The 26,033-nt window shown below is 35.2% G+C and overlaps 1 protein-coding gene across 5 annotated transcripts in view; it reads left to right on the top strand.

The window, feature by feature from the left end:
• The window catches only part of ATP8A1 (ATPase phospholipid transporting 8A1), a 126,569-nt gene that overhangs the window by 63,972 nt on the left and 36,564 nt on the right, over nt 1-26,033 (top strand). For all 5 annotated transcript variants that reach the window (XM_072862458.1, XM_072862459.1, XM_072862457.1 and 2 more), the window contains 8 exons: nt 1,863-2,002; nt 3,889-4,027; nt 5,311-5,375; nt 10,393-10,565; nt 17,622-17,805; nt 17,898-18,008; nt 25,505-25,579; nt 25,717-25,839. In XM_072862458.1, coding sequence (XP_072718559.1) covers nt 1,863-2,002; nt 3,889-4,027; nt 5,311-5,375; nt 10,393-10,565; nt 17,622-17,805; nt 17,898-18,008; nt 25,505-25,579; nt 25,717-25,839 — 1,010 coding nt within the window. The remainder of the gene's footprint in view (nt 1-1,862; nt 2,003-3,888; nt 4,028-5,310; nt 5,376-10,392; nt 10,566-17,621; nt 17,806-17,897; nt 18,009-25,504; nt 25,580-25,716; nt 25,840-26,033) is intronic.

The following is a 26,033-nucleotide window of genomic DNA, read 5'->3' as shown; positions in this document are numbered from 1 at the left end:
GGGGGAAAAAAATTAAGTATGTCCTTCTCTGGAATCAATTAAATAAATTTGTATTTATTTTTGCATGAGATTTAAATTGCAGCCGATGACGTTGCAAAGTTTCTCATGTGTATCCTTTCATGTGGCAGTACAGTATGTCCTTGGCATTTGCTGCATGCTCTTGGTGTGTTGTTCAAAAATGAAGTGGTTAGCATGGCTGGCATTTATATTTAAGCATTTATTAAGCTTGAGTGTTAATGCCTGCTTGGATAAATAGAGAAAGTGTATAATTTTCCTGAGTTGTTTTTCCAGTCTGTTAAGAAGCAAACTTAATGATATTTTGTTTTCCACAAATCTTTTTTTAATTAAAAATAGAAGAAATAATTGGGCTCTGATTTAAAAAGAAAAAGCAAATTCCTTGAAAAACTTGTTTGCTGATATTCCCAATTTCTTTTCTTCATTCTATCATCTGCATAAAATACTTGGAAAGAATTGTGGAAATAGTATTACTATTAGTCAATCATAAATTCCTTTCTTCCCCCTCACCTCATATTTGTTTCTTTCTACCTTGCTAGCATATCCTTACTACACAGAGGAAAAAAAAAAAACCCAGTTGATTTGTTAGCCTTAAGTTAATTCTTTAGGTCTAGATGGTGAGAAGCTGTGTTCCTAATGCTGTTCACTTGTCAAGATATTAGGATTGCACATGGTTTTCATCCTGAAGGTATTAAATTACTATCTTACATCTAAGACACATATGTGTCATTTCATGCCCAGCCTCTTGATCATTTCAGAATTGCTGCTGGTGCTGAGCTGTAGGCAACAGAAACCTGTGAATAAATAAAGATTGCATTTAGCTATCCCTGATTATGGTGCTCCTAGAGGAGAGGCCAAAGGTACTAGCTACATTGGTTCTGCCAATCCCCCTCTTAAATCGACCTGCCTGCAAATTGTGGCTGCGTAAGACATCATTTGGCTAGAGCAATGCTCTTCTCGGTATATAAAGAGTTATGCAATTTCATGCTCTAGAAATCTAAGAATCTCATAATATATGAAAATGAACCGTTAGCACATTCACACCTGGCTACTTAAATTGAAGGTAAATGTGTGTTGTTAAAAAATAGATGTTTCTTGTAATCTTGCAGTCTCTCAAATTCTCACTGTAGGGCTCAATTCAGGTTTTTGCTGAAGGAAAAAAAATTGTTAAGTATAACCAGCTCAAAGATTGTTAAGTAAAATCTCCAAATGTTGCCTGTACACAAAGATTTTATTTTAAGAATTTGGAAAGCTGAAAGAATCTGTGAGATGGGAAAATTAAATCTGAGTGGATTCAAAGTCAGCTTCTAGATGGTAAATTTCAAACTCCAGCTGAGAATTTCATAAGGATATTGAGGAGGAGTGAAGAAGAGGGTAGTTGTAACATTATGCTGATATATTTTAACTTTATTGCTTTCCAGCATAGCAACATTTAAGTTTATAAAATTCTTGTTCAGAAATATAATTCAATCTTATAGTTTTTAATGTTCCTAAAAATCTAATGTATATACCTGTTCAGCAACTGTAATTTGGGATTGCTTGGTGTTTTGTTTACAGTTTAAGGTAAGTCGAATCCTCTGTAAAATTTCGTTATTTTTTCCCCTGAAGTACATCACCTGTATTACATTCAGCTGCCTTGAAAGAGTTACTCTGTTGAATAAATTGCTATTTATATCATTTTTACTTTATTTTAAAAAAAGTTCTTCATGGCAAGCGGCAGTAAATTGAAAATCAGCATAAGCATACATAAAATACAGAATAAATTCAGCTTTTATTAGTTACTTATTGCAGGCATATCAAGGAAGGGACTGACAAATACTGAATCATACTGTCTGCTTTCTCTTTAGGCTTAAGAACTCTGTGTTTTGCTGTGGCTGAGATTTCAGAAAGTGATTATCAAGAGTGGTTAGATGTCTATCACCGTGCTTCTACAGCTATACAGAACAGAGCACTCAAACTTGAGGAGAGCTATGAACTAATTGAAAAAGTATGTGTAGCTTTCTGGGTTGTTTTTTGGGGGGAGGTAGGGGTGAGGAGCATGGTTTTCTAATTAATGTCCTTGCTTTCTATACCATGAAATCGGAATGATTATTGAGGAATAACGCTTAGACAGAAAAAAATCTAGCAATATACTGACAGCTGTGTCATGTAGTCCTTGCAGTTTAGATGATCAAAATGAAGGAAAGATTAATTTGAAAAAGTTTTTGCAGCAAGTGGCTACCTTGCCAGAGTGTATTGATTTTGAGTTGAACTACTGGAAAGCTTTTTTTCAGGGTTGCTCTATTGTGTAAAAAAAGTGTAATAACAGGCAAACAACATCTGCTTCATTGTATAATGATCTTAGAATCATAGAGCAGTTAAGGTTGGAAGGGACTTCTGGAGGTCATCTAGACACAAACCCCTGCTCAAAGCAGGGCTAATTTTGCTTGCCCAGCACTTTGATGAAGTTTTGAGTATCTGCAAGGAGGGAGTTTTCCCAGCTGCAGTAGGCAATTTTTTTTTTTAGTGCTCAATTATTCTTTTTCCTCTTTTTCTGAATTAAAATTTCTGTTGCTGCAGAATGTGACTGTTCCCTCTTGCCCTTTCACCATGCACCTCTTAGAGGAAGATGGCTTCTCTGCAAGCCCTCTTCAGTTAGTAGAAGGCAGCCGTGGAATCCCTCCCTTAGCCTTATTTTTGCCCATGTTAAACTTGTCCTGCTTCCTCAGCTACTCTTAATACAGTGTGCTCTGAGCCCCCAGCTATTTTTGTGTCCCTCCACTGGACGTGCTCCACTTTGTCAACCTCTCTTGTAATGAAGGCCCAGAAAGGGAGGTAATACCCAGATGCAGCCTCACAAAGAGCAGAGCTGTAATCACTTCCCTTGAGTTTCTGGCAATGCTGCTGCTGGAGTAGCCAAGCATGTGGTTAGACTTCACTGCCTCAACAAAAAAGGCTCCCGTGGCTCTTAAATGTATAAGCAAAAGGAGTTCATGAGACCAATATTGCTTGAAGTTTTGATACTTGACTTTTTTGGGGTTTTTGGTTTTGTTTTGTTTTGTTTTTTTCTTGGAAAGGATAAGAGAGATTACATTGAAACTGCTTAAAATTCAGATCCTCAAAAACCTGCAGTGTTTAATTCATGAAAAAGAAGACTGAGGGTATATAGCTTCAGTCACTTGTGGGACTTCAGTTTACATAGATGAGCAGTTTATCCAGACATGCACAAGACAGTCTTAAAACTATATAACTTTGTTAAAGCCATGGCAACCCTGCTACCATTACAAATTTTTGTATTAGCTGCACAAGTACTTTCTCAGCATGTAGTATGCAAGCCATGCTGCAACCAGGATTGCACACTATTGGGTTTATAATGGTGTCATTAACAGGGTTTTCGCTAGTTTTAAAGGTAGAGAAATATGAAGTATTAAAATGGCTGTATTCACAAAAACCATATAGATTTGCTGCATGGGAAGTTAAAACCAAACATAATCAAGATTATAGTTTTAAGATTAATATGAATTGACAGTGGGTTTTTTTTTACAAGGTGAAGAGAAATCATTACAAGTGAGAGAAGACATAATAATATCACTCCTTAAGTCTTCAAATCAGAGAGGTGCCCCTCAGGAAAAGGTAGCTGTTGCTGAACAAGCTACTGAGCTTGTAAATAATTGGGTGAAGTTTTAGTGGTCACACTGTGCAGTTTGTCAAGACACACAGAGATTTAACTTAAAGCTCATAGGAATAAACTGGAAGATCTTTATTAGTTGATACCGAATCTGATTAATGAATTAATCTTGTCGTAAATATGGAAAGTTAAACAAAAGAAATTGAAAGATTAAAACTTAATTTAAACCGAAAAAACTGCATGTACTGAATATTTTATGTTCACAGAATCTTCAGCTGCTTGGAGCAACAGCAATTGAAGATAAACTACAAGACAAAGTGCCTGAAACGATAGAGACACTCATGAAAGCAGACATAAAAATTTGGATACTTACTGGGGACAAACAAGAGACTGCCATTAACATTGGTATTATATTTGCATTTATTTGATGACTTTGTTACAGATTTAGAAATGATGGAATTTGCTAGAGTAAAATTGCTTTCAGAACGGAATCATATCTTGTAAAAAATAATATTATATGGCATCCCAGAATTTAAATGTTAACTTATTTTTCAGTCACTGGTAGGGGGTGGATTCTTCCTCTGTTGAAACAGTAACAGCAAGAAAAATCCACGTTATCATAGAGAGAAGGAAAAAAATATGCATTTGTGCATTTTTGTAGCATCTAAAATGAATTAAAAAGAATACATTGTTTGGGTTTTGACAGTGAGAGGGAATAATGTTAAGCAAATGTAAGTATTCCTAGTTTCCCTTCTGTGTTTTTCCTCCTTTCCGAGAAAGCTGGTAGGGACCATAATCTTAAATAAAGCAAAACAATATAGATTGTGCATTAAAGTACTATAAACTTTGCCATCAATCAGAGGTTTCCTTTTCTTCTTTCCTTTTATTATAAAGGAGGAAAAAAAAAGAATCATGAATTAACTAATTTCAACAGCGATAAGCCTGTATTTTTAAATAATAATACATGAAAGCTGCATTTAAGATTTAATATTCCTTGCATGTGAGCATATCAGCACTTCTGCAGTAGCCTAGATATGTGCCCAAAATAAAGCATTATTTTGATCCTTATGGATCCATATGGATCCTTTCTATTACTATTACTGTTTTAAATCTTAAAGAACTTTTTGTATGCACATGATACAGTTGATCTAAGGTTATTTTCATTAGTACCTTCAGGTTTGAGGCAATACACGTAATACCAGTATTTTCACTTTAAGAATGGTGATATTTATTTGTCTAGGCAGCCTGCATCATTAGCACACAGCATACATTCTGTTTAAAGCATCAAAGAATAAAAGAAAAGAATGGGAACATGTATACATGCAAATTTTGTATGAAATGTGAGTTGCATTCCAAACATTTGCAAGGCTAAGGGAGATCTGTTTGCTGTTTTCTGTAACTCCCTGTAAAGATGTTTCTTGTCCTTCTGCTGAGCACCTCTGTGAATAAGGCACAACATTGCAATTTGCAGCAAGGAAAATTCTGACTGTTCTGACTTAGTCATTGTATGTCTAATTTTTATAGAATGCAGTATAATTTTTTTACCATTTATATCAGCTGGGGGAGTCTTCTTTTTAATTCTGTCTGTAGTTCTCTTACAGGAGAAAAATGCTTTGTTATATTATAATGGATTTTGTGGAACAAATTTTTGAAAATGTTTTTCAACATTTGAAAAATTTTTTTAACAGGTCACTCCTGTAAACTTTTGAGAAAGAACATGGGACTAATTGTTATAAATGAAGGCTCTCTTGATGTAAGTAAAATCTGCAAAGTTTTCAGTTAATGAAACGTTATTTTACTGCTTAAAATATCCAGATGTCATGGTGGAGGTGGCCTGAAAAATAATTTTGTCCAGATAAATAGATGCTCCAACATAGAAAATTCTGCTAAAACCACAGTTTGGTGGGGGGTTTTGTTTCTGTTTGTTTTGGGGGGCTGCCTTTTTGTTTGTTTCTATAATCTTCTCGGTTAATTTTAGTATTGCATACTTGGAAGACCGTATGGTCTTTGTGACAAAATGTTACTGAATAACTCAGTCTTACAGCTTCCAAAACCACAGTGTAGCTACTACACAAATGAACATCAGAATGATGAGCAAACTAATGCCATGTAGTGAAATGACTCCATCCATGCAGGCACAAAGCCAGGAGCTTCATGTGCTTCTAGTAGCATCTAGCAGTGCCCAAACAAGTTCCTTTCTAATGCTGTTTCTTACAGAATACTTAGTATCTGCCAGAATTAATTGTTATTGTGTGGTTAAACAGCTGAAATTGTAATCAGATGTTGAAGTACAAGTAAGGGTTAAAACTACCAACCTGCAAGTATACAGTGCTTTGTAGAGAAGAGATTCTATTAAGTGAAAAATCCCGTGAGGGGAAAGAACTTAAATCCTTTTACCACTCTCTAAGGGGGCCTTAAATGAACTTAGAAGCAGAAGAATTTCTTCACTGGGAAAACTCACTGTCCAGAAGGCTTCAGGAGGAAACCCTGAAATGAAGTTTACCTTACTCTGTATTGTGCTCAGGTTGCTCAAGATAGGACTTAGGGAGAGAAAGTGAAAAGAAAGTATGAGAATCAGCAAGAGTGCCTTAACTGAAAGATTCTATGGTAGCATGTAAGAGTAGGCTACAACATGAATTAAAATACCACTTTTTTTTAAAACAAGTACTTATTTAAATGTTTTGACCCATTTCGAATAACAGATTTTCAACATTAGTATGAATTTAATCATGATGACTATATTTCAAATATAAATTGTTTTAAGCAACTTATTTTTGCTGATAAAATTGAAAATAAAATCCCAAACACAGGACAGGGAGAAGCTGTTGATTAATGTCTGGAACCAGAGTCTGTTGAGATAGTACGCAACTTTTGACACAAGTAGCCTGTGATATTAATGAAGAGAGGCAATTTTCTTTTCTTAGTTTAGTTCATTGGATAGCTTTTGAAAGATTGCAATCATTGTTTGTTGAAAAAACAGGGAAGGTTTTTGGTTCAAGCCCTTAGCTTTGCTTTTGAGATTTTCACTCCTCAACCGATCTCTGACTAAAAAATAACCAATGCAAGTGAGAACTTCTGTCCTATGTTTAGGTTATTTACACAGACTGCTGGATTTCAGAGCTACTGCAATACTTTATAGATTTGAAGTGCAAAAGATTGACTACTTCGTATACTTCTTCATATGTAATGAATTAAAGTGAGGTAGTTTTATTTAACTACTAAAAGAAGTCCAATAAAAACTCATTAAACAAGCATTGCACACTAACCACTTCTGGTGTGATTAAAAAGTTGAATAAAAATATATTAAGCAATATATTTTAAAAATAAATGTATATAAATATAGTTTAAGAATAAAAGATAGTATCTGATATGATAACTGCACTGTACTCCCTATTTCAAACTGAAGCATCTAGATTGTGTAGAGATTGAGAGATCCTTTCCCTACATGCACAAAGTACGTTCAGAGTACATGGAGATGCAGATATCATATGGCAGCTGAAATTGCATATGCAAACTGGTCGCTTGCAAATCTGTCTGGTGATAACATAAGTCGTGTTTTTTCAGGAGCAGATAAATGTAGCAATCAGATAGTTTGAGGGCAAGAGGCAGTTCAAAATATAATAATAAACTAGCTCTATGCCAATATTTTAGCAAGAGACTCCTTTGAAAGTTTTCTGCCTCGTTTGATGGTGCACGTTTCACTGTTTGATTAAGGTATGCCTTGTGTCCTGCCTTTTGTTTGCTGGTGTGGTTGGAATCAGATGTCAGTCTCCATTTGTAGTACCACTGGTTGAGTCAAAAATGGCCTTGAAAATTCTGATGGAGGAGTGGAGCGGGTCTCAGGAAATGGGGAGAGGGATGGACTGCTGTGATTGCAGAACCTTGAGTCAGTGCAGCTGCAAGGGTGGATGCAATTCCTTTTTCCCTTCTGCACACCGACAACAGCTGGCAAGAGGATGTAATACTTAACTGGAATATTGTCTGTTAAGGAATATGGCTGAAACTTTGGCTTTTGAGCAGCATAAGGTCCACCTCTCGTGCTGGGACTCTGTCCCTTACCTTGCAGGGGAACTGTGCTCCTATGAGGGCTGCTGGATAACCCAGTTCCCTCAGCACAGGAGGAACTGAGCAGCCATGAAACCTTGAAGAAAAAAAATCCCAGTGTAGTGGGACCTGTGTGTTTAGGATCTTTGAGAAGAGTGGCTCTATGGCAGTCCTCTCCTCCTTGGCTCTGCAAGGTGTGGGTATAGCCTCTTGGCTATGTAAAGATGTTATGTTCATAGGAGTTAGGAAGGTTGGCTTCTCTTGGTCTGCATACTCTTCGCAGTATTGAAAAAAGAGTGGCGGTAAGTGGATGCTTCTTGCCCTTGCTGTTAAAATAACAGTACAGTATCTGTTGCATACCAGTGACAACTTCTAAAAAAGAGCTAGATCAGCTCTAATCATTTTAGGGACAGGCAGAGTCCGCTGTCCCTAAGACATGTAAAACAGATTTAACAAAACAAATACCTTCTCAATTTGGTCATTATTATGACCTTAGCATGCAAGATAGAGGAAGTTAGAGTAAAAAAACAATATATTTTTTAGACTGTATCCCATCTCTGCTGAAATAAGAGATCCTCTTTTGTATGAACCAGTGCCCTTATTTATGGAGTTAAAAGAAAAATATCCCAAACCACACTCCCCAATTAGCATTGGCTGATACAGAATTGGAAAGACTTTCAGGAAGCATTTAGATATCTCTATTTTTTGCAACAGTAATTGTTTTGAGGCTCCATTCCCATGAAAATCTGCTTAGCTTCACAAACAAAATGTGTTTTTATTAGTAAGTTCTTATAGTTGTATAAAAGAACATTGCATTTTATTTTGCCTTCATATTAACCTAATGGACTGCTAAATTTCAGTATAGTACTGTTAATCATAGACAGCAATAATAACATAGCTTTATTCTTTGAATTGTGAACTTAATACTTAAACCAAAGCCAGAAAATAGTTGGATTACCATTCCATTTCACCGAGAAATATTTAATGGAAATGGCGTAGAAGTGAATCAGGGACGTTTTGATACTGCTTTTAATTTAAGGCATTGGATTTTAGCATAGAACTACGTGTAAGCCCACGAAGGAATTTTAAATATGACAGTTTTACAGTTGGAGTAAGTGTTTTGTGTTGTCTTGTGGGGTTTTTTGTTTGTTTTAATATGTAGCATGCCTGGAGCTACCTGGTGGCATGTCTGTATGTGATAAAAAAATTAAGGTCAATTTAAACAGGAGAGTTTTATACTGCATGTATGAGAAGAAAGAATAGACGAGAGGAATATGAAGTTTCAGGCTCTTGTATTGCTTAAATTTAGTCAGAAGCTAAATAGTCCATGGATATGAGAAAAATTGATACTTTCTTTACGTTGCAATATTTCTTAATCAGAGAAGATTCTCTGGAAAATAGTTACAGAAGCTATTGTCGTTATAAAGACTTTCTAACATGTAATTTTAAACAGTAGCACCTCATTTCCCTTGCAGTTTCTATGGGGGGAGAGCCAGGAAACCCGAAGTGCAGAGTTCCACAACAGCCTAATCTCTTTTTAGATAAACCAGTGAATCTTTAGAAGGCCAGTGGAAGCAAAGTAGGCAAAAACCGTGGACAACAGTGTGTGGAACTGGGAGGAGTAAGATGGGTGGGAAAGGCAAAGCATATCTTTAATGTCATTTCAGAGGATTTTGAGATTTGTACTTCTCGGTGTTTTAGTTTTAGGTGGTTACACCAGATTTTATTTACATACGCCTGACAATCACTGAAGTAGCACAATTATTTGGTTGTTAAACTTGTAGAAAAATATAGGAGCATTGTTGTCATAGGATGTTACTGGTTTCCAAATTCAGTATTTTACAAGCAGAAGTTTTGTTTTCATCTTCCTTTCTCCTGTAAAACGCTTCTTACTTCTGGGCTGTGAAGCAGGAAGCAATAGAAGAAGAGTGTGTTGTAGCTCTATAAAGGCCATTCAAAAAGAAAGAAATGCAACAAGCAATTTTTTTCTTCTTCATGACACTCTGTGGTAGAGCTGTACTGTAACTGACTAGATATTAGTGACCTCCCCAAAGCAGGCTATGAAGTCCTGCTGCATAAATACAGATTAATGTATTGTCAACTGAGTATAATCTGAAGTTCTCAGTACTGGCTCATGGGGTAGTGACTTGTGTCAGTCTGATTCAAACTGTCCTTAGCAACTAAAAAATACAAAATATGTTCCCTTATATATTATCTTAAAATATAAATTTAATATGATAGTTAGAATTATCAGTTATAATGCATGTACTTATATTATTAATTATCTCTGATGTTTCTTTTACTTTAAACATTTAGGACCATTTTATATAATAGTGAACAGAAATTGTTTCTTCTGGTATCTATATATATATATGAATTGTCTTTTGCATAGGCATATAGAAAACTTATTTAATAATATCTTTTAGCAAACATTTATGCAACTATTGTTCATTCAGAGAGCATTAAAAGTTCCACCATAACTTACACACTTTTTTTTTTTTTGGTCAGAGTGCGAGAGCAATCCTGCATACCATTTCTGCTGTGGTTTCTAATAGTACAGCTGTTGCCATACTTTTTTCATTTTATACTGTCTATTTGATAGCATAATCAAAATGTAATTTCCTCAAAAAACAAAATGCCAGTGTTTCCGATCACACTGAAAAAAAATTCTGGACTTAAGAATAGTAGGAATTAAAAATAATGGACATAATTTTTTTGTGCAACAGGGAACAAGAGAGACGCTTAGCCATCATTGCAGTACTCTTGGTGATGCTTTAAGGAAGGAAAATGATTTTGCTCTCATCATCGATGGTAAATCTCTGAAGTATGCTTTGACATTTGAAGTGAGACAATATTTCCTGGATTTGGCTTTGTCATGTAAAGCTGTTATTTGTTGCAGGTAAGGTTTACATTATTCTTTCTCTACAGTATCTTTATTGACATATACAAATTAAGAAACTTATTTCAGAGAAAATACACATATCCATGTCGTCCAACCATGAAATACAAAAAAAAAAACCCTTCAGTAGCTGAAGTTATGAAATACAGTCATTCAAGCAAAATATTTCTGTAGAGCAGTCTGCAACAGAGTGTACCTGTCAAAGTCATTCATATTGCACATCCTCAGAAAAATAATTTGTCAAGGGTAGTCTCAGCAAGAGTGAGACACTGATCTTAATCTTAAATTGATACTACAGTTAACTGCAGGTTTTAGCACACCTGGATTCTTTTGTAGAGCTTCCTCTGCAGGCAATATTTTATATTTCTGTTTTTCTGTAAGCCGTGGATTACACTGCGTAAGAAGTGCACAAAATTATTAAAGGTACTACTCTGGGTGATTTTTGTTTCCTGAAGCTGTTGGAAACACCTTTTATTATTATTATTATTATTATCCCTGAATGGTTTGGAGTTCTTTTATACAAGCAGACCTTTCATCCTTTCCTGTAAACATCAGCTATTAGAGCTGTAAGCTTACTGTAACAAGGGAACTTTTTCCAGATCAAAGAAAATAAAATACCTGCTTTCTTTAAATGTACACAATAAGAAAGCGGTTTGGCTTGCCTTTTAATATTTCCAGATTTATATTGAGGAAGGAATACATAGGCCTGTCTAAGTGATAGCTTACATGTTTTGGGGCCTTCTTGCATTTTTATGGTGTTAAACATAAAAACTGCAAACGTCTCCTAAGCAGTACATCACCTTTTCTACATTTGAATGATTGAATGAAAAGGGAAGCTGGGTGCTTGGTAGCTAGATAAACAAGAACCGCTCCTGTCCGTGTTTAAAGAACTTGGTTTAGGCCAAGTGATTAATCTGTCAAAAAGCAGAAGCAAGGACTTTTCTTTACAAGACCATTGGCAACACAGGTAAGATATCTGTATTAGAAATGCAATCAAACATTCCAGAACTGTGGAAATTGCTGTTATTTTCTTTCAATAAATTATATAAGCTTACTGCCTACTACCTCATTATTGCCTATCCTGTTATCTACCTGACGGTAGAGACATGGTGTGTACAAATGTGAAAACTGTTGTAAATAGTTTGTCTGCTTTTGATTAATAAGATAAATAAATGGAAGGTTCTTGTGTTCTGGTAGAGAGTTTAATAATGTTCCAATAAGATAAAGCAGTTTCATCTGAAAAATCAGTGTCCAAAATGGAGCTATTTTTCTGCCTTGCAAAAGGACAGGGAAAAGCAAATCAGGTTATAGTATCCAAATAAACACCTGGTTTGTAGTCTTTCTATCCTTTCTGTCAAGTGATATGTTATGCCACCAAGTGATTTTTTTATTAATTTTTTATGGTTTAGCTTTGTAGCCATGCTCCAGCATGAAACACTCTGAATTTCAAACTAAGGTCTTACTGTCTTTTAAACTGAGATCTTACACTAATACACAGTTTATACTGTGTATAAACATTTTTCTAACAGCAGTAGTCTTTCTGACAGGCAAGTTGGAGCTTTGTGCTTGTTCTACTCGTTCCAGTTTTGCTCAGTATAGTAACAAGCAGGAGATGCATGTAGAACTGCTCTTCCAAAACTGTTTCTTTTTCTTCTCTTTCCTTGGTTTGAAAATATATTTTATGCCATTTGAAGAGACAATATTGCCGTTTCTGTTGAACTATAGAACCATGGAAGGATATTCTGTATGTATGGCTGTCTTTTAGTGGTAGCATTTTTGTGATGAAACAACAAAAAGTGCAAAATGAAAATTTCTGTTCTAGTAGCATTCTCTTTGCCATTTCTACATTTCCATAATATACTTAGGTCAGCTGGTTTCAATACATGTCTGGGTATATGCTCTGACATATTTTGTAGTTGTTTAAAAATTGGCTGCAGGTTTAAAATGAAAATATTTGCTTGTAACACTCGCTGTTTTAGTATGTGCTTTTTTAATATCACATGCTTCGCAAAAGTCAAAATTCTGTCAAAATATTTATTTCTGTTAATGCTCCATCTTTAGTAACAAAAACTTCATTTCCTTGTTCGTGAGCTTGAAAATAAAAAGTTTTAAAACTGTAATTTTTAATTAAGGTAAATAATTTAAATATATATCATCTTGACTAAATGAAAAGATAAGCCTTCTCTCCATCCATATAAAGGCAGTAAACATTTTAAGCAGCCCTTGGTTTTAAAAGTACAAATTACATCACTTCCTTTGAAGTTTTCAGATTGTATTCACTTGTTCAGAAGCATTTATTACCAATGGATTCTTCCTAAGACTAGCCATAACACAGATGAAGCTGACAAATATTCAGTAGACATTTCACTTCAAAAATCTGTGTGTGTTATTAATTCCAAGCAGATGTTTGGCTTAAAGACTTTGACGAACTGAATTCCAACTCTATATTGGCTTCAGAGTAATGTGTGCAAGAAGAATGTTAAATGGATTGTTCTGTAGTAAAAAATGTACAGCTAAGAGTGAACAAAATGAACAAAAGATACTTTTTATTGGTTTCACCATGAACTTGATGCACCAGGCAACAAGAGTAAGTGCCATCTTCCAACTGCCCCTACAACATTGCCTGAAAGGGAAATAAGCCACTGTTCCTGGAAAGTTAAAACGATGAAAAAGAAGTTCTCGGGTCAGGAATCTTCTATAGAAGCTGGCTGTAGCAAGTCTTGACACAATACTCATCAGCAGAGTTCAAATAAAACATGTAACAAAAGATCGTAGAAATGCTTTTTGATATACTTGGACCATAGAATTTTTCTGAAGGGCTGTTGCCCAGAAGCTTTCATCCCAAGTTCACCACAAGGCTGTACTCATCCCAAGTACCTTTTCCAAAAGTCTGATAGCATGGGTTGCGCAGGCTGCCGAATAAAGTAATTGGATAGCTACCTTCAATCCAAAAGCTATATTATTTTTCGCTCCTTTATTTTTTGCTTTTGAAAAATCACACAATTAAATTTTATGCAACCTTTTTCTCTGATTTATTGCATTTAAAGCTTAAGAAATTTTACTTAATTGTCACAGAGTAGGATTGGGGGGGGTTCAGCTGATGGAACATCACGCAAAGGTGAACCATGAGAAGGTGTCTTCTGGCAAACGGAGAGGAGAACCAGCAGAGGTACAAGGATTTTACTGGAAGCCAGTGGTAGTTAGAGTATTGTATGTGAGCAAAGACAAGCGTAGATATCATGTACCCAGTTTCCCTTCACATCACTGTCTCAGTGTTAAGCACAATGGTCTAGGAAAGACAGGCAACCACCGTTAGTGTACCCCTATGCTGGGAACTCAGTAATCTATCTAATGGTGAGGTTTAATCTAGTTGTTGAAACTTTTTTTTTCTTCCTATAACTTTATAGGGTAGGTAAAATGAAAAATACTGATATTTGCTAGAGAAAAATGGAAAATATTTTCTTTTTTCTTTTCCAAATGAGCTATGGTCCTTATACTATTCCTTCATATTTTTTCTGTAACACTGAAATTGCATCAAGTATAAATCTGTTCCATAATAAAAAGAGTACCTTGGTGATACGGACTGAAGTCATAAAGTGATACTGTGGAAAGTATGGTGTATAGTGAAGTTGTGTGATTATGATGCATACATAAGATCTCATTCTACAAAGGGAAGGAGGATTGTAGTTGAAGCAAATAAAGTAACAAATATGCTTCAAATGTAATATTAATGAATTTATAGAAGAGATAGTGTGCTTTAATTGCAGAAGTTGCATATCTGGGTATAAAATATACACAGGATGACAGATCATGATCTCTCAATTTTTTTTTAATTATTTCTGTTTAAAATTTGATGTTTTAAAACAGTTCTCTCTAATATGCTTGGTAAGTTGACTTCTTCCACCAGGAATAGTTTGGGATCCTCTTTCAGCTTTTAAGTAGTCTGAGTTTCAGAAACGTTGTATAAGTTTTAACTAGGAAGAATTGTGACTGTTACTGTAATCTACTGGTTTAGACAAAACTTAATTCTTCATGGATGTTATATGAATAAATGTGTGTTTCAGGACATAAAAAGCATGTCTAGAAAACCTTGGTTTTCTACAGTTTTAAGCTATGTTTCAAAATAATCATGATCAACCTTAGATGGCTAAAAACTTAAATAGCCTTTCTTTCAGTGGGAAAGGGCTTTCCTTTCATAGGAAATTAATGTTATTTTAGGGAAATTTGCATTTCTAAATGACATATTCATCAAAATTTCTCAAAGACTGTTACTACTTTTGCCCTTAATAGTTAGCTTTTCTCAAATCTTTGTAACTCGGATTTGTTAGTAAAGGAAATGGATAATGGATAATATCGGCAGTGTGATGTCAGAAATTTGGTTTTTTCCTGAACTTTTTCACCACTCTGCTGCATTTACTTTTTCAATGAACACTATGAAAGTCAGTCACCAGCCTCAGCTGTCAATTCTAAGAAAAACTTTGGTTTCCTTTTTTTAAGTTTATTGCTTGTCTGTCATGTGAACATTGGATTTTGTTATGCTATCTCTGTTTGTTGGGGGGGGGGAGGGTGTTTTTTTTTAAAAAAAGTTGTTTTCTAATTGCATTCTTATTCAGGCAGAATGGAAGGTAGCTGGCATGACCATTCGCTTCAGCAATCATGTAACTGCTTTTTGGTTGTGGTTTTGGTAGCTACGGTAGAGTTTTCAGACAGCTAGAAAAAGTGATGGCCAAGCATTGCCATTAGTGTCTGTGTGTTTAATGGAAAGAATATACTTGGTGCTTTAGTGTTCTTTAACTGTGAAAACTTAGTGTTGAATGTGGAGAATTTAATATCTCTTTCTTCTTTTTTTGGAAAGAGATGGAGGGTTTGTTCTGTTTCCAGTTTTTTGGAGGTGGGACAAGAAGTGTGATGAGGAAATTTATACGACCAGTTGGAAAAGAAAACTTTTCCTCTCAAATTGAATTATGGATCAAAAGTTTGGTCTAAATAGAGGGCAGTGCATTTTGACCTGTAATGTCAGTCTGTCCAGTGTCAAGACTGGCAACTCATTCAGCCTTGGCTGTAACGCCAGAGATCAGTGGGCAGACAAGAACATTTTATTACACCATGTACTGAAAAAAAATTGACTAATGTATGTAGATGGAAAGATTTTGTTTCTTTTGTAGGTGGCTTGTTTTTATTATTGCCCTCATTAGCACTGGTTTTGTGATCTTAAAAATCAATCAGTATAAATAGGACAGTATTTTTTTGCCACATTCACTTACCAGATTTGATAGAATTCTTTGAGCTATAATTCTTCAAACTAGAAAGGACTTGCCTATCAGGAATCTCATTAATAATATAACAGTATGATTTTCTCAAGTATCATGAGGCCTTCCAGTATTCACATACTTATGAGAATGGTGCCTTTGGGACCTTCAGCTTGCAGGATCTTTTGTGAGGAACTTTAGGACTGCACAGATGCCATAATACAGCTGAACTTTTGGTGTCTGGTGGTAACATTTCTTTTTGTTACTGAGCTTGTGAGTGCCATACAGCAGTCTTGGTTCAGATGAGGACAGTACTCGTGAACTACACAGGCTATGTTACTTGGCAGTATCCCAGTGAGCAGCAATATACAGAGCACATTCAGGAAGGAACATTATTTAGAAGTAATTGCTCTTTTGTGCTTTTCCTTTGCAAATTTGTTCCCCAAAACTTGTATTTTTAATTTCTTGTATATTTCTGTGGTTTTATTTTATTTTTTGACCTGGAAGAGTTAAGTCAGGTTATGAACATCCCTATGTAATCCTTCACCCTGAAATTTTGTCACTGCAGGGGGACTCTTTCACAGCCCAAATTGCAAAGTTCCAGAAGCATATGGTACCAGAGGGGTTATTGCCATGAGTGTGCATATAGAAGACTGGTAGGAAATGAATTATAAATACATGTTTTTCCCCAGTTTTTGATGTCAGTTTATATCCAGTGGAAGGTTCTGCTTCTTATCCATGTCTAGTTTTTGCATGGAGGCATCTAGAATGAGTTTGTCTGGAAAGCTGGAAAGATAGATGAGGAACGGTCGGTTCTTCACCAGCTGCACATCCCCAGCTCCACATCAGGAGTCATGCTTTGGTACCAGAATTGCTCTCTTTGTAGGAAGCAGTGAACAGCAGTGGTGCAGGAGACAGTCTCACAGAGCTTTTTGCATTTCTTCTTGTTTATGTTTGTACCATGAGACAAGGGGCAGGGTTTGATCCTTGACTCCAGTGCCAGGAAGCACAAGAGTGGATTGCCACACTGCTTAGGATTTTCTCTTCCCTTCCCCACCCTGTGAAACACACCAGTCCTAGCACATGATTTCTGTATATTATTTTCAGTTATGATATCTCAAATACTACAAGGACTGAATTTTAGCATACAGAGTAGAATTTTTACAACATGAAATGGAAAGTACGCATCTGACACACGCAATGGTAGGTGGAGCCAAAACTGGTATAGTTTAATCAATAGAGCTTTTGAGAGTCATTCCTGGAATAATTTGTCCCCTCAACTGTGGACAGGCATTTTCTTAATGACAGATGATTGGAGCAGTCCTGAAAAGAACAAGGGAGAAGCTACCAGCAGTTAAACTGGAGGATCAAGAGTCTACCCTGTTCCTGTTTGCTCTGACATCTGTGTCTTAAATATCTTGTTGTTTATAAAATACATATTTAAACAGAGAGAAAAATAAAAAGCATAACAACAAAATATGCCGAAATCTGCAACTGTTGTAAGTTAATACTGGTAGTGGCAGTGTTTGGGGTTTCTTCCATTACTCTGTTTTAGGGGCCCATTGCTGTTTGACCTACGTCTCTCAAGTCCTATTAACATCTTGCTTCAACAAATCCAAGGTTTCTATGAATTTGGCTGGGAATGTGCTTTTAGTACATAGCCTAAAGGGCGATAACAAGACCATGTCACTGACCAGGATGTTAGTTAGCCTGTTTTTATTACCTTTTCACACAATATAAAGTATGTTTTGAAAGTACATTCATTTGAAAGTCCTGTATAAACCTTTTTCTTTCTGTTACCCCTTAGGGTTTCACCACTTCAAAAATCTGAAGTTGTAGAAATGGTTAAAAAACAAGTTAAGGTAGTAACTCTAGCGATTGGTGATGGAGCAAATGATGTTAGTATGATACAAACAGCACATGTTGGTGTTGGTATTAGTGGGAATGAAGGTCTACAAGCTGCTAATTCTTCAGACTACTCAATTGCTCAGGTAAGTCATTACACTGTAAAATACTACAAGAAAGCAGTTTAATATTGGTGTATGCGTGTTCTGATTGTATGTTCATTTTTCATTTTTTGCAGTTCAAGTATTTGAAGAACTTGTTGTTGGTTCATGGAGCCTGGAATTATAACAGAGTAGCTAAATGCATCCTGTATTGTTTCTACAAGAATATAGTCCTTTATATTATTGAGGTAATTTTACAGTACAGTAAATGTTACTCCTTGGAAGTAAAAACTTTATTATTTTGAGCTTTTGATTATTATGTGATTTTAAAGAAGCATTTAAACTGTCAATAAACACTTACTAGTACTGAATCTTGTTTTTTAATAAACTGATTAATATTAGAGTGATTTTTTTTTTACTTTAAAAGACCCAATTGTCTTAAAAATACATACTAAATATTAGTACTGAATGTTTGTGTTGCATAATACTGCTAGCTTATTAAAATTCTGTATCTATAACTTCATTACAGTATTTAAGGAATACAGTTACAAGTAGCCTTAAATTTACCAAAAGATGTATGTGCTTAAGCTCTTCAAGCTGGTGTCAGTAACTGTGCGGTTCGCAATCTGAAGCCCTTTTTCAGGTCAGGAGCTTTGAATTGCAGGGCTGTTGCTGTTCAGAACAGTACTTAAGGTTTTTACATACATGTTTAGTTACACTATTGCATGCCTTTCACTTGTTGATGGGGTAAGCATGCTTTCTTAGGCTCTAGTTCAAGAACAGGGATACTTTCCTGAAAGTAGCTGACCTAGTTTTCTCACCTGGGATTTTAAGGATACTGGAGTCTTGTGAAAAATACAATAGTATGAGAGGACTGTGTTGTAATAAATGTACATTTATTGGTAGGTATGGTTAAGACAGCATGTAAGCTGTAGTTTTCATGACCTTCATGATCACATGGCAACCTTAAAATTTTGAACTTATTTTTAAATGGATTTTTAATTTTTTTTTCTAGCTCCCCTTCATTTACTGTTTGTCTTTTTCTTTCAACAGCTGCTTACTTTCTTATAACCAAATATATATCCAGTAATTATGTTTATAATTTATTCAAACTTTATATTCACAATGATACTTTGGGTTAAAAATGTGGGGAGAAAAAATGTAATTTGTTGCAAAACTTGATCACAAAATAAGTTTTATAGGTCAGTCTTCTGTATTTTTACATTAATGGGGTTAACATTCTTAAAACTTTCTTAGTTTTTTTAATATATTTTCAAATTAATATCTTAAACTTGTGCAGTATGTATCCAGTTTTTACTGAAAGAAAATGCTTTATTTCTGTTAGACCTGATGTAAACATGAGGTTAATATTTCGGATTTTGATATTTATGTATGTGATCTTACACTGTTGCAATATTTGAAAATACTTTAAACATCTCTTTATGTACAAGTGTTGTAGCCAAAAAGTATGCATTTTTCTTAGCATATTTTTTACATTTTCTAAATTTTCCCTTTTTCCCTCTTTATTGTGTTATTAACGTAAATAGATTTCAATGTAAGTAGTAGGAAGTTTGTAGCCTGTTTAGAAAAACATAAAGTAGGAAGCCATAGAAAAAGCAAATCCATTAAAGATCCTTTTTTGCTTTAGAAGTGATGGCATACTTTAGATCCTGCATTTCAAAAGCTGAATACCTGATTAAATGATCAGACTTCCAGAAGTACTGGTTAGCAGTAGCTCTTGAAGTACTTGAAAAAACAGTATGAATGTATACTTTGTGTTTATAGAAAAAATACAAAGTTGGGCTTTAGAACATACTACTTTATTTTTCTTAATTTTCTGTCAGTCACCTGCAAACACATTGTCAATTTATAACTGAAATCAGATATAAATATCCCACTGTTTGTATTCTTTGTGAAAGAAGGTTAAATGCAAGGTACAGAGATCATAGTCTAAAAATACAAAAGACTAGAAGAGGTAGTCTCTGCCTCCTGAGCGGATGGAATGGCAAAGAGATCATTTTTATATCGGTTATGACCCTTTATATATAATGCATACAAGCATTTTACCATGTACACCTTCTCTGGAAGACAAGATGACTTCTACTTGAATTGCTGTATACCCAACATTTGTCAGCTCTTAAAACTTTCACAGATGTTAATAGCTCCTGTCAATACTGTGAGTGAATGGGCAGAAATTCATCATTGAATGTCTCTAGAAAGGACAACTGCCAGTCTTGAATCTCTCTTTTCAGTTTTTTGTACGGATCAGGCGTGGGAGCAGAGAGCTCAATGAGTATTTGTAAGCTGCTGCTTAATATGCAGAAATGCTACATCAGGAAAATGTCTGTGAAGCTTTCGTGGCCACGCCTCCTCTGTCTTGGAGTTTAGAAAATAATACTATGAAAGGCATGTCTGGAAGTTGCTTTAAACAAGTTTCCTTTTATTAGCTGACAATAACTAAAAATACCTACCTTTACTTAATAGATGCATATTATATTTTAAATGTCTGCTCAGTACAAATCAAACAAGTATTGTAATAGATTCCATGTAGTCTAAAATATAGCCTTTTTCCTAGGCATTCATGGGGTGATACAAAATAAGTGCCATTGGTTTCTTGGTTCAGAAAATGGTAAAGGTCTATAGTAATACTCCTGCACAGTGATTAGTGTTCATTGGCATTTAAACTCATATTCATAAGAAACTAGAAGTGGTCTGTAATAACTTTTTCTACTCTGTGTCTTGACACAATAGATATTTAAACATGGGCCTCATCTTTTGTATGGGAGTAGTCCCAGTAACTTTAGAGGATTCTGAATTATCATTCTAAATTGCAAGTGAAAACTTTGAATTTCTAATAGACTGCTAATGTGCGTTATTAAGCCTGTATCAAGCCTCACTCTCACATAGGATAAGCCTATGCAGAGTCTCACACTTATTTTGAGGGGGCTGTCATTACCTTATAATGATGGTTGGGACTGAGATTGATCTAGTGATTGAGAACTCCTTTGTGGATTGGTTTTGGTTTTATAATTACCATTACTGCATATACTCTTCTGTTAAACTACTCATTTTGTGAAGTTACGCAAATCTCGCTTCAACATCGGAGGGACAAAATTTTCCTATTCCTACTTTCTGTTCTGCTAGCTGGTATTAGCTAGTAATAACATAACTATTTTATGTTAAATAAAAAAGGTTTACAATTTTTAAAAAAATAATAATTTTTGAAGATCTGCATAGGTCATTCATGTTTCATGTAGAGGAAAATTCAAACAAAAGAGTAAAAGACCAGGACACAAAGAGAAGAAACAGACGCGTGGAGTTCACATTTAAAGTTCAGTCACAGATCCTTAAACATGGCCATTTGTAACAATTTAAGTGATACTACATAAACAATTACACTAAGTAATTAGAGCTGTAACGGCCTCTTTTTTGTTCCGTAAACTTTAGATGATGGTTATCTTTCTTTTTTTTTATTACTATTATTATTTTTTCCCCCAAGCCCTTCTCATCCCACAGCTGAGTTACACACTTTCTGCTGCTCACGTTCGTAACTGAAATTCACCATTTTGTTCCCAGTTTCCTTTGCCTGACACGTCAGACGAATGCCTGTGGTCATACTGAGACCCATATCATGCATAACCCCAAACATGAGCAGGCTTTCTGTGTATACTCACACTGCTTCTGAGCTGTAGAGTTTAGGTGCTTTTGTTCAGTATGCCGTGGCATACTTAATGTGTGCAAACTGCAGCGAGTTCAGTTTAAAACACAGTCAGCAGAAAGTGATTGTGCTCATGCCCGTTTTTTTGCATTATATGGTTTGAAAACTTAGAAATACAGGCATCTGCATTGAGGCCCATCTCATTTTAGATGGGCTATGAACCTAAATCATAGGTTCATATGGAAGTTATGTAGCAATTGAACTATAAAATGGTCTGAATTTTCACTGCTCCCTCACTTACATAGTCTAAATTACTTCTCAAGGACACCTGTCTCCTGTTCTTCTGTATAGGGGTGCTGGATTAGTAATTTGAGCTGTTAGAGTAGGACCTACCCCTAGGAGAGAAGTGGCTGGATCTGCTCCTACGTTAGTGTCATGTACAACATCTGCTAAAAACTTATCTTGCAGGTACAGCTTCCTTCATTGTCCAGCATAATGAGAATGAAACACACTTGTCCATGAATGAATTTCCCACTGTGAAGCAAGAAACTGTGTGTTTCTTGTCACTGTCACTATTAATACTGTAGTAAGCTCCATAGAGGTTTTTTCATGTATGTTTAAGAGTGTAATTTTCTAGGATCCCAGGTTCAGAAGTTAGGGTAAGTGGGTGACTTACTTTTTTCCCCTCGTACAGTTTGAGCTGAGGGCTGTATTTATCCTTGCTGCTTCCCCCACACCACCACCACCCCCAGATCATAGAATCATAGAATGCTTTGGATTGGAAGGGACCTTTACAGGTCATCTAGTCCACCCCCCCCCTGCAAGAGCAGGGACATCTTTAAGTAGATGAGGTTGCTCAGAGCCCTGTCCAACCTGACCTTGAATGTTTCCAGGGATGGGGCCTCCACTACCTCTCTGGGCAGCCTGTTCCAGTGCCTCACCACCCTCATTGTAAAAAATTTCTTTCTTAAATCCAGTCTAAATCTGCCCTCCCTTAGTTTAAAACCATTGCTCCTTGTCCTGTCACAACAGGCCTTGCTAAAAAGTCTGTCCCCATCTTTGCTATAGGCCCCCTTTAAGTACTGGAAGGCTGCTATAAGGTCTCCAGATGCTAACTGTTATTATTATAAGGTCTCCAGATCTGCCAATTATTTTTGAGCCATAGGTGTTCTTAATGTGAACATTCAAATAGTATCTTGTAAACAATAGAAAACCCATGTTTCTGCTTAGATATCAAAGATGCTCTGTCTCTTAAAGTAGTATATCTGGTATTCCACTAAATAGTAGTGTTTCTACTACAGAGGGCATTGGTTTTAGCCACATTAAAAGGTTTCTCTTCCCAGCCATTTTTTTTTTATAGATTCAGCAAGAACTTTAGAACCCAGAGGTGCTACCAAATTTCATTTTTTCTTGGCTTGCATCTAGAGTTCTGACCAAGATTTGTTCCAGTTCCTTGTTACACTAAAGCTTAACTGAAACACCTGTAACTTGCATGCTGTCTTTGGAAGAAAGTAAATGCTAAGATTTCAGGAAGTTACTATTATAACTTAAAGGATTTCTTTACAATTCTACAGTAAAACTGTAGTTTTCAGAGTTTAAATAGCTTGAAAATTTTAACTTAAATTCTGTACAAAATAAAACTGACAGCATCAGGGTTTTTAAGGAATAAAATGATGCATAGCATTTCTTGAGAGGCTTGGTAGTGACTTCATATATGACGTTCATTGTAAATTGAAATTTTATTATAAATTCTTGCATTTCTTTAAAACAGTCACTCCAAAACATTTTCAAGTGTTGCTTAGTATCACTTACCTTTAATAGAAGTGAGTATGTGGAATAGATTCAGTACATGTATTTAGGCCTTTCTTTTTAAATTAAATTTTTATAACATTTTGACTGTTAGATCACAACAGAAAGTTAATGTTCTTTGCATATACTCCTTGGTTATGAAGGATCAAGTATATGTCTAGTTGCAGTCTGTTTTATTTTCTTCCTAGAGAGTCATACGTTTGTTAAACTCTGTCTGAAATTACTAGCAATGAGATGTACACATCTATAAATATGTGTACATATTTATATGTATACATACGTGTATATGTAAATGTACATGTAAATGTACATGACTCATATACTGAGTCACGTATTTTCTATTAAAACTGTCCTTTTCCACCACTTTAAACACTTTCAAATTAAGAATGCTAAAGTTTACTCCAGGATTTGATACAAACAAGAAAAAAAAATTAAGGGGTCTATCACATAATAATACCTGTCCTTCCCTCCTCTGTCAAGGACTGTCTTCCTAGCTGTCTTCCTAGGTTGGGAGTAAAAGGTAGGAACTATGTGTAATGAGAAGGCTGAAAAGAGAGAAGGCATTTGAGAAGCACAGCTTGTATCCAACAGTGGTGATGAGGTTCTGGATTAGGTTCACACATATAGCTTAGTTGTAAAACATCCAAAAATTGTGCCGATGTTGAGTGCATAATTAGTTGTTCAGCACCAAACAACTGATTATGCACTCATCTCGCTCCCTCATATTTAACTACTGAGAAACTGCTGCTAATAAATGTCTTCTAAATTCATCACAGTTAAATCATAATTCCTATTTCAAAAGTTAAAAATCAAAATACACAAGAGCTTATAAAAATCTCATTTAACTGGCATAAAGTAATTCTGTTGTCTTTTCAGCTAATAGACTGAAAGGTTAGAAAATAGAGTGCTTGTTACTGTTAAGTCAATCAAAGTAAAGAAATTTAGCATTATAAGACTTCAGAAAATGCAGTGTATTTTATATCTCTATATTGCAGCCTCTAACGTTCATGATTTTGTATGCAATCTTGTTCCAATAATTGGCCACAAAAAAAATCTATTTACTTTTCATTTATCAGTTGAACAAATAGCAATTTTAGCTGGATTTTAACTCCCATTTTTAGTGTTAATAGTTGCTAATTTCAGGGTTTTTTCCATCTCAAAGTATTCACAAACATGTTGAAACATTCCACAACATGATAAAAGACTATGAGCTTGTTCATAGAATCAGGTCACCTGGAGGCCAGCCTGGGTACATGTTGATAAACATACATATTGATTGTAGCAATTCATGCTTCCATAATAAAGTCAACTGAAATGTGAACTGTAGCAAAGTCTCTGCAAAGCAGCATCTAAACATTAACTTGAGAAACACGAGTTGTAAATTGAGTAGAATGTTGTTTAGATGATCCTAGCTTCTGTCACCTTGCAGCTTATGTTTGTTGTAGGCAATATAGTTTCAGTGTAGCTTGTTAATAAAGATTCATCAGACATGTTTCTTCTCCACTTTGTCATTGAACTAATATAAGCTTGAAGCAAGAAATAGAAGAAAGCAGTCATGCTGCATGCTATAGTGAAAAACATAAGAAAATGTGTCATCCTGCATTTCAAATTAAATTTTCTTTTTTTAACCTTTTAGCAAAAAGTGATAAAACTTAGGCAATGAAAGAGATTTCCAACTGTGCCTCTAAAATACTCTGTAGTTGAGTTAGTGCTTGTTAACTAAGTAATTGTAGTTGATTTAGTGCTCTGGTAAAGCCTCATTGTCTCATCAGTTTCATGTATGAGGAAGGATTATTGGTACAATTTTCAGTTCCAAACTGCGGCTTACTGTATGAATTCTGTTAGTTAGGAGGTTTGCTAATGATTAGAAGATTACTGCTTCTAATCTGTAGGTGTTTCCTATGATTTTTTTCCCCCCTGATATTTCTCAGAATTTTTATTTCATTAAGAATTAAGTACAATAGAAATGCAGTGAGCTAAATCACTCTTAAATACTTAACAAACATGAAATTCCTTCTGAAAATAGCTACTTCCTTGAAATGTTTTCATCTTTAGATGGAATTGCTCACATATTTCACTAGATTGCCCATTATCTGTTCTGAACACAAGTTGGGTTTATTATTGTATTTTTTTTATATATGTTTCCGCCATAACATCCTCAACTGTGTTGTAAATGTGTTCCAGGGATACCCCTTTTTGCGAAGCTGAGGAAAAAAAAAGTCTATTAATCACACCTCACAGAACATTTGAGTAATATACGATTCTCCTCTTTTTCAGATCTGGTTTGCTTTTGTCAATGGCTTTTCTGGACAAATTCTTTTTGAAAGATGGTGTATAGGTCTCTACAATGTGGTAAGATGATTTGTGTGTTTTCAGTTATTTTCAATCATAATCATGAAAGTTTCTTGAGTAAGCAATCTTTAAGCTCACCTCTAAAGTTTTGCAATACGGTTTTTTTGTTTGTTTGTCTGTTTTAATCTATCTACTAGATGTTTACAGCAATGCCTCCACTAACTCTTGGAATATTTGAGAGATCCTGTCGAAAAGAAAACATGCTGAAATATCCAGAGTTATACAAGACTTCCCAAAATGCATTGGACTTTAATACTAAGGTAGATTAAAAAAATAAGTATATTTAAAGAGGAATTCAGTATAGTTATCCTTTTTGTTCTATGCTGCTCATAATTAAAAATGGAAGGGATTTTTATTACTACTATTTCCAGTTGTCTACTTGTCTGTGAATGGTGCAAATCATATTTATCCATTTTCTGTACTTTTATCCAAGTACGGAAATGGACAGCAGGCA

Source organism: Ciconia boyciana, chromosome 5 (genome assembly GCF_034638445.1).
Source record: "Ciconia boyciana chromosome 5, ASM3463844v1, whole genome shotgun sequence".
NCBI lineage: Eukaryota > Metazoa > Chordata > Aves > Ciconiiformes > Ciconiidae > Ciconia > Ciconia boyciana.
This window is presented reverse-complemented; position numbering and strand designations above follow the sequence as displayed.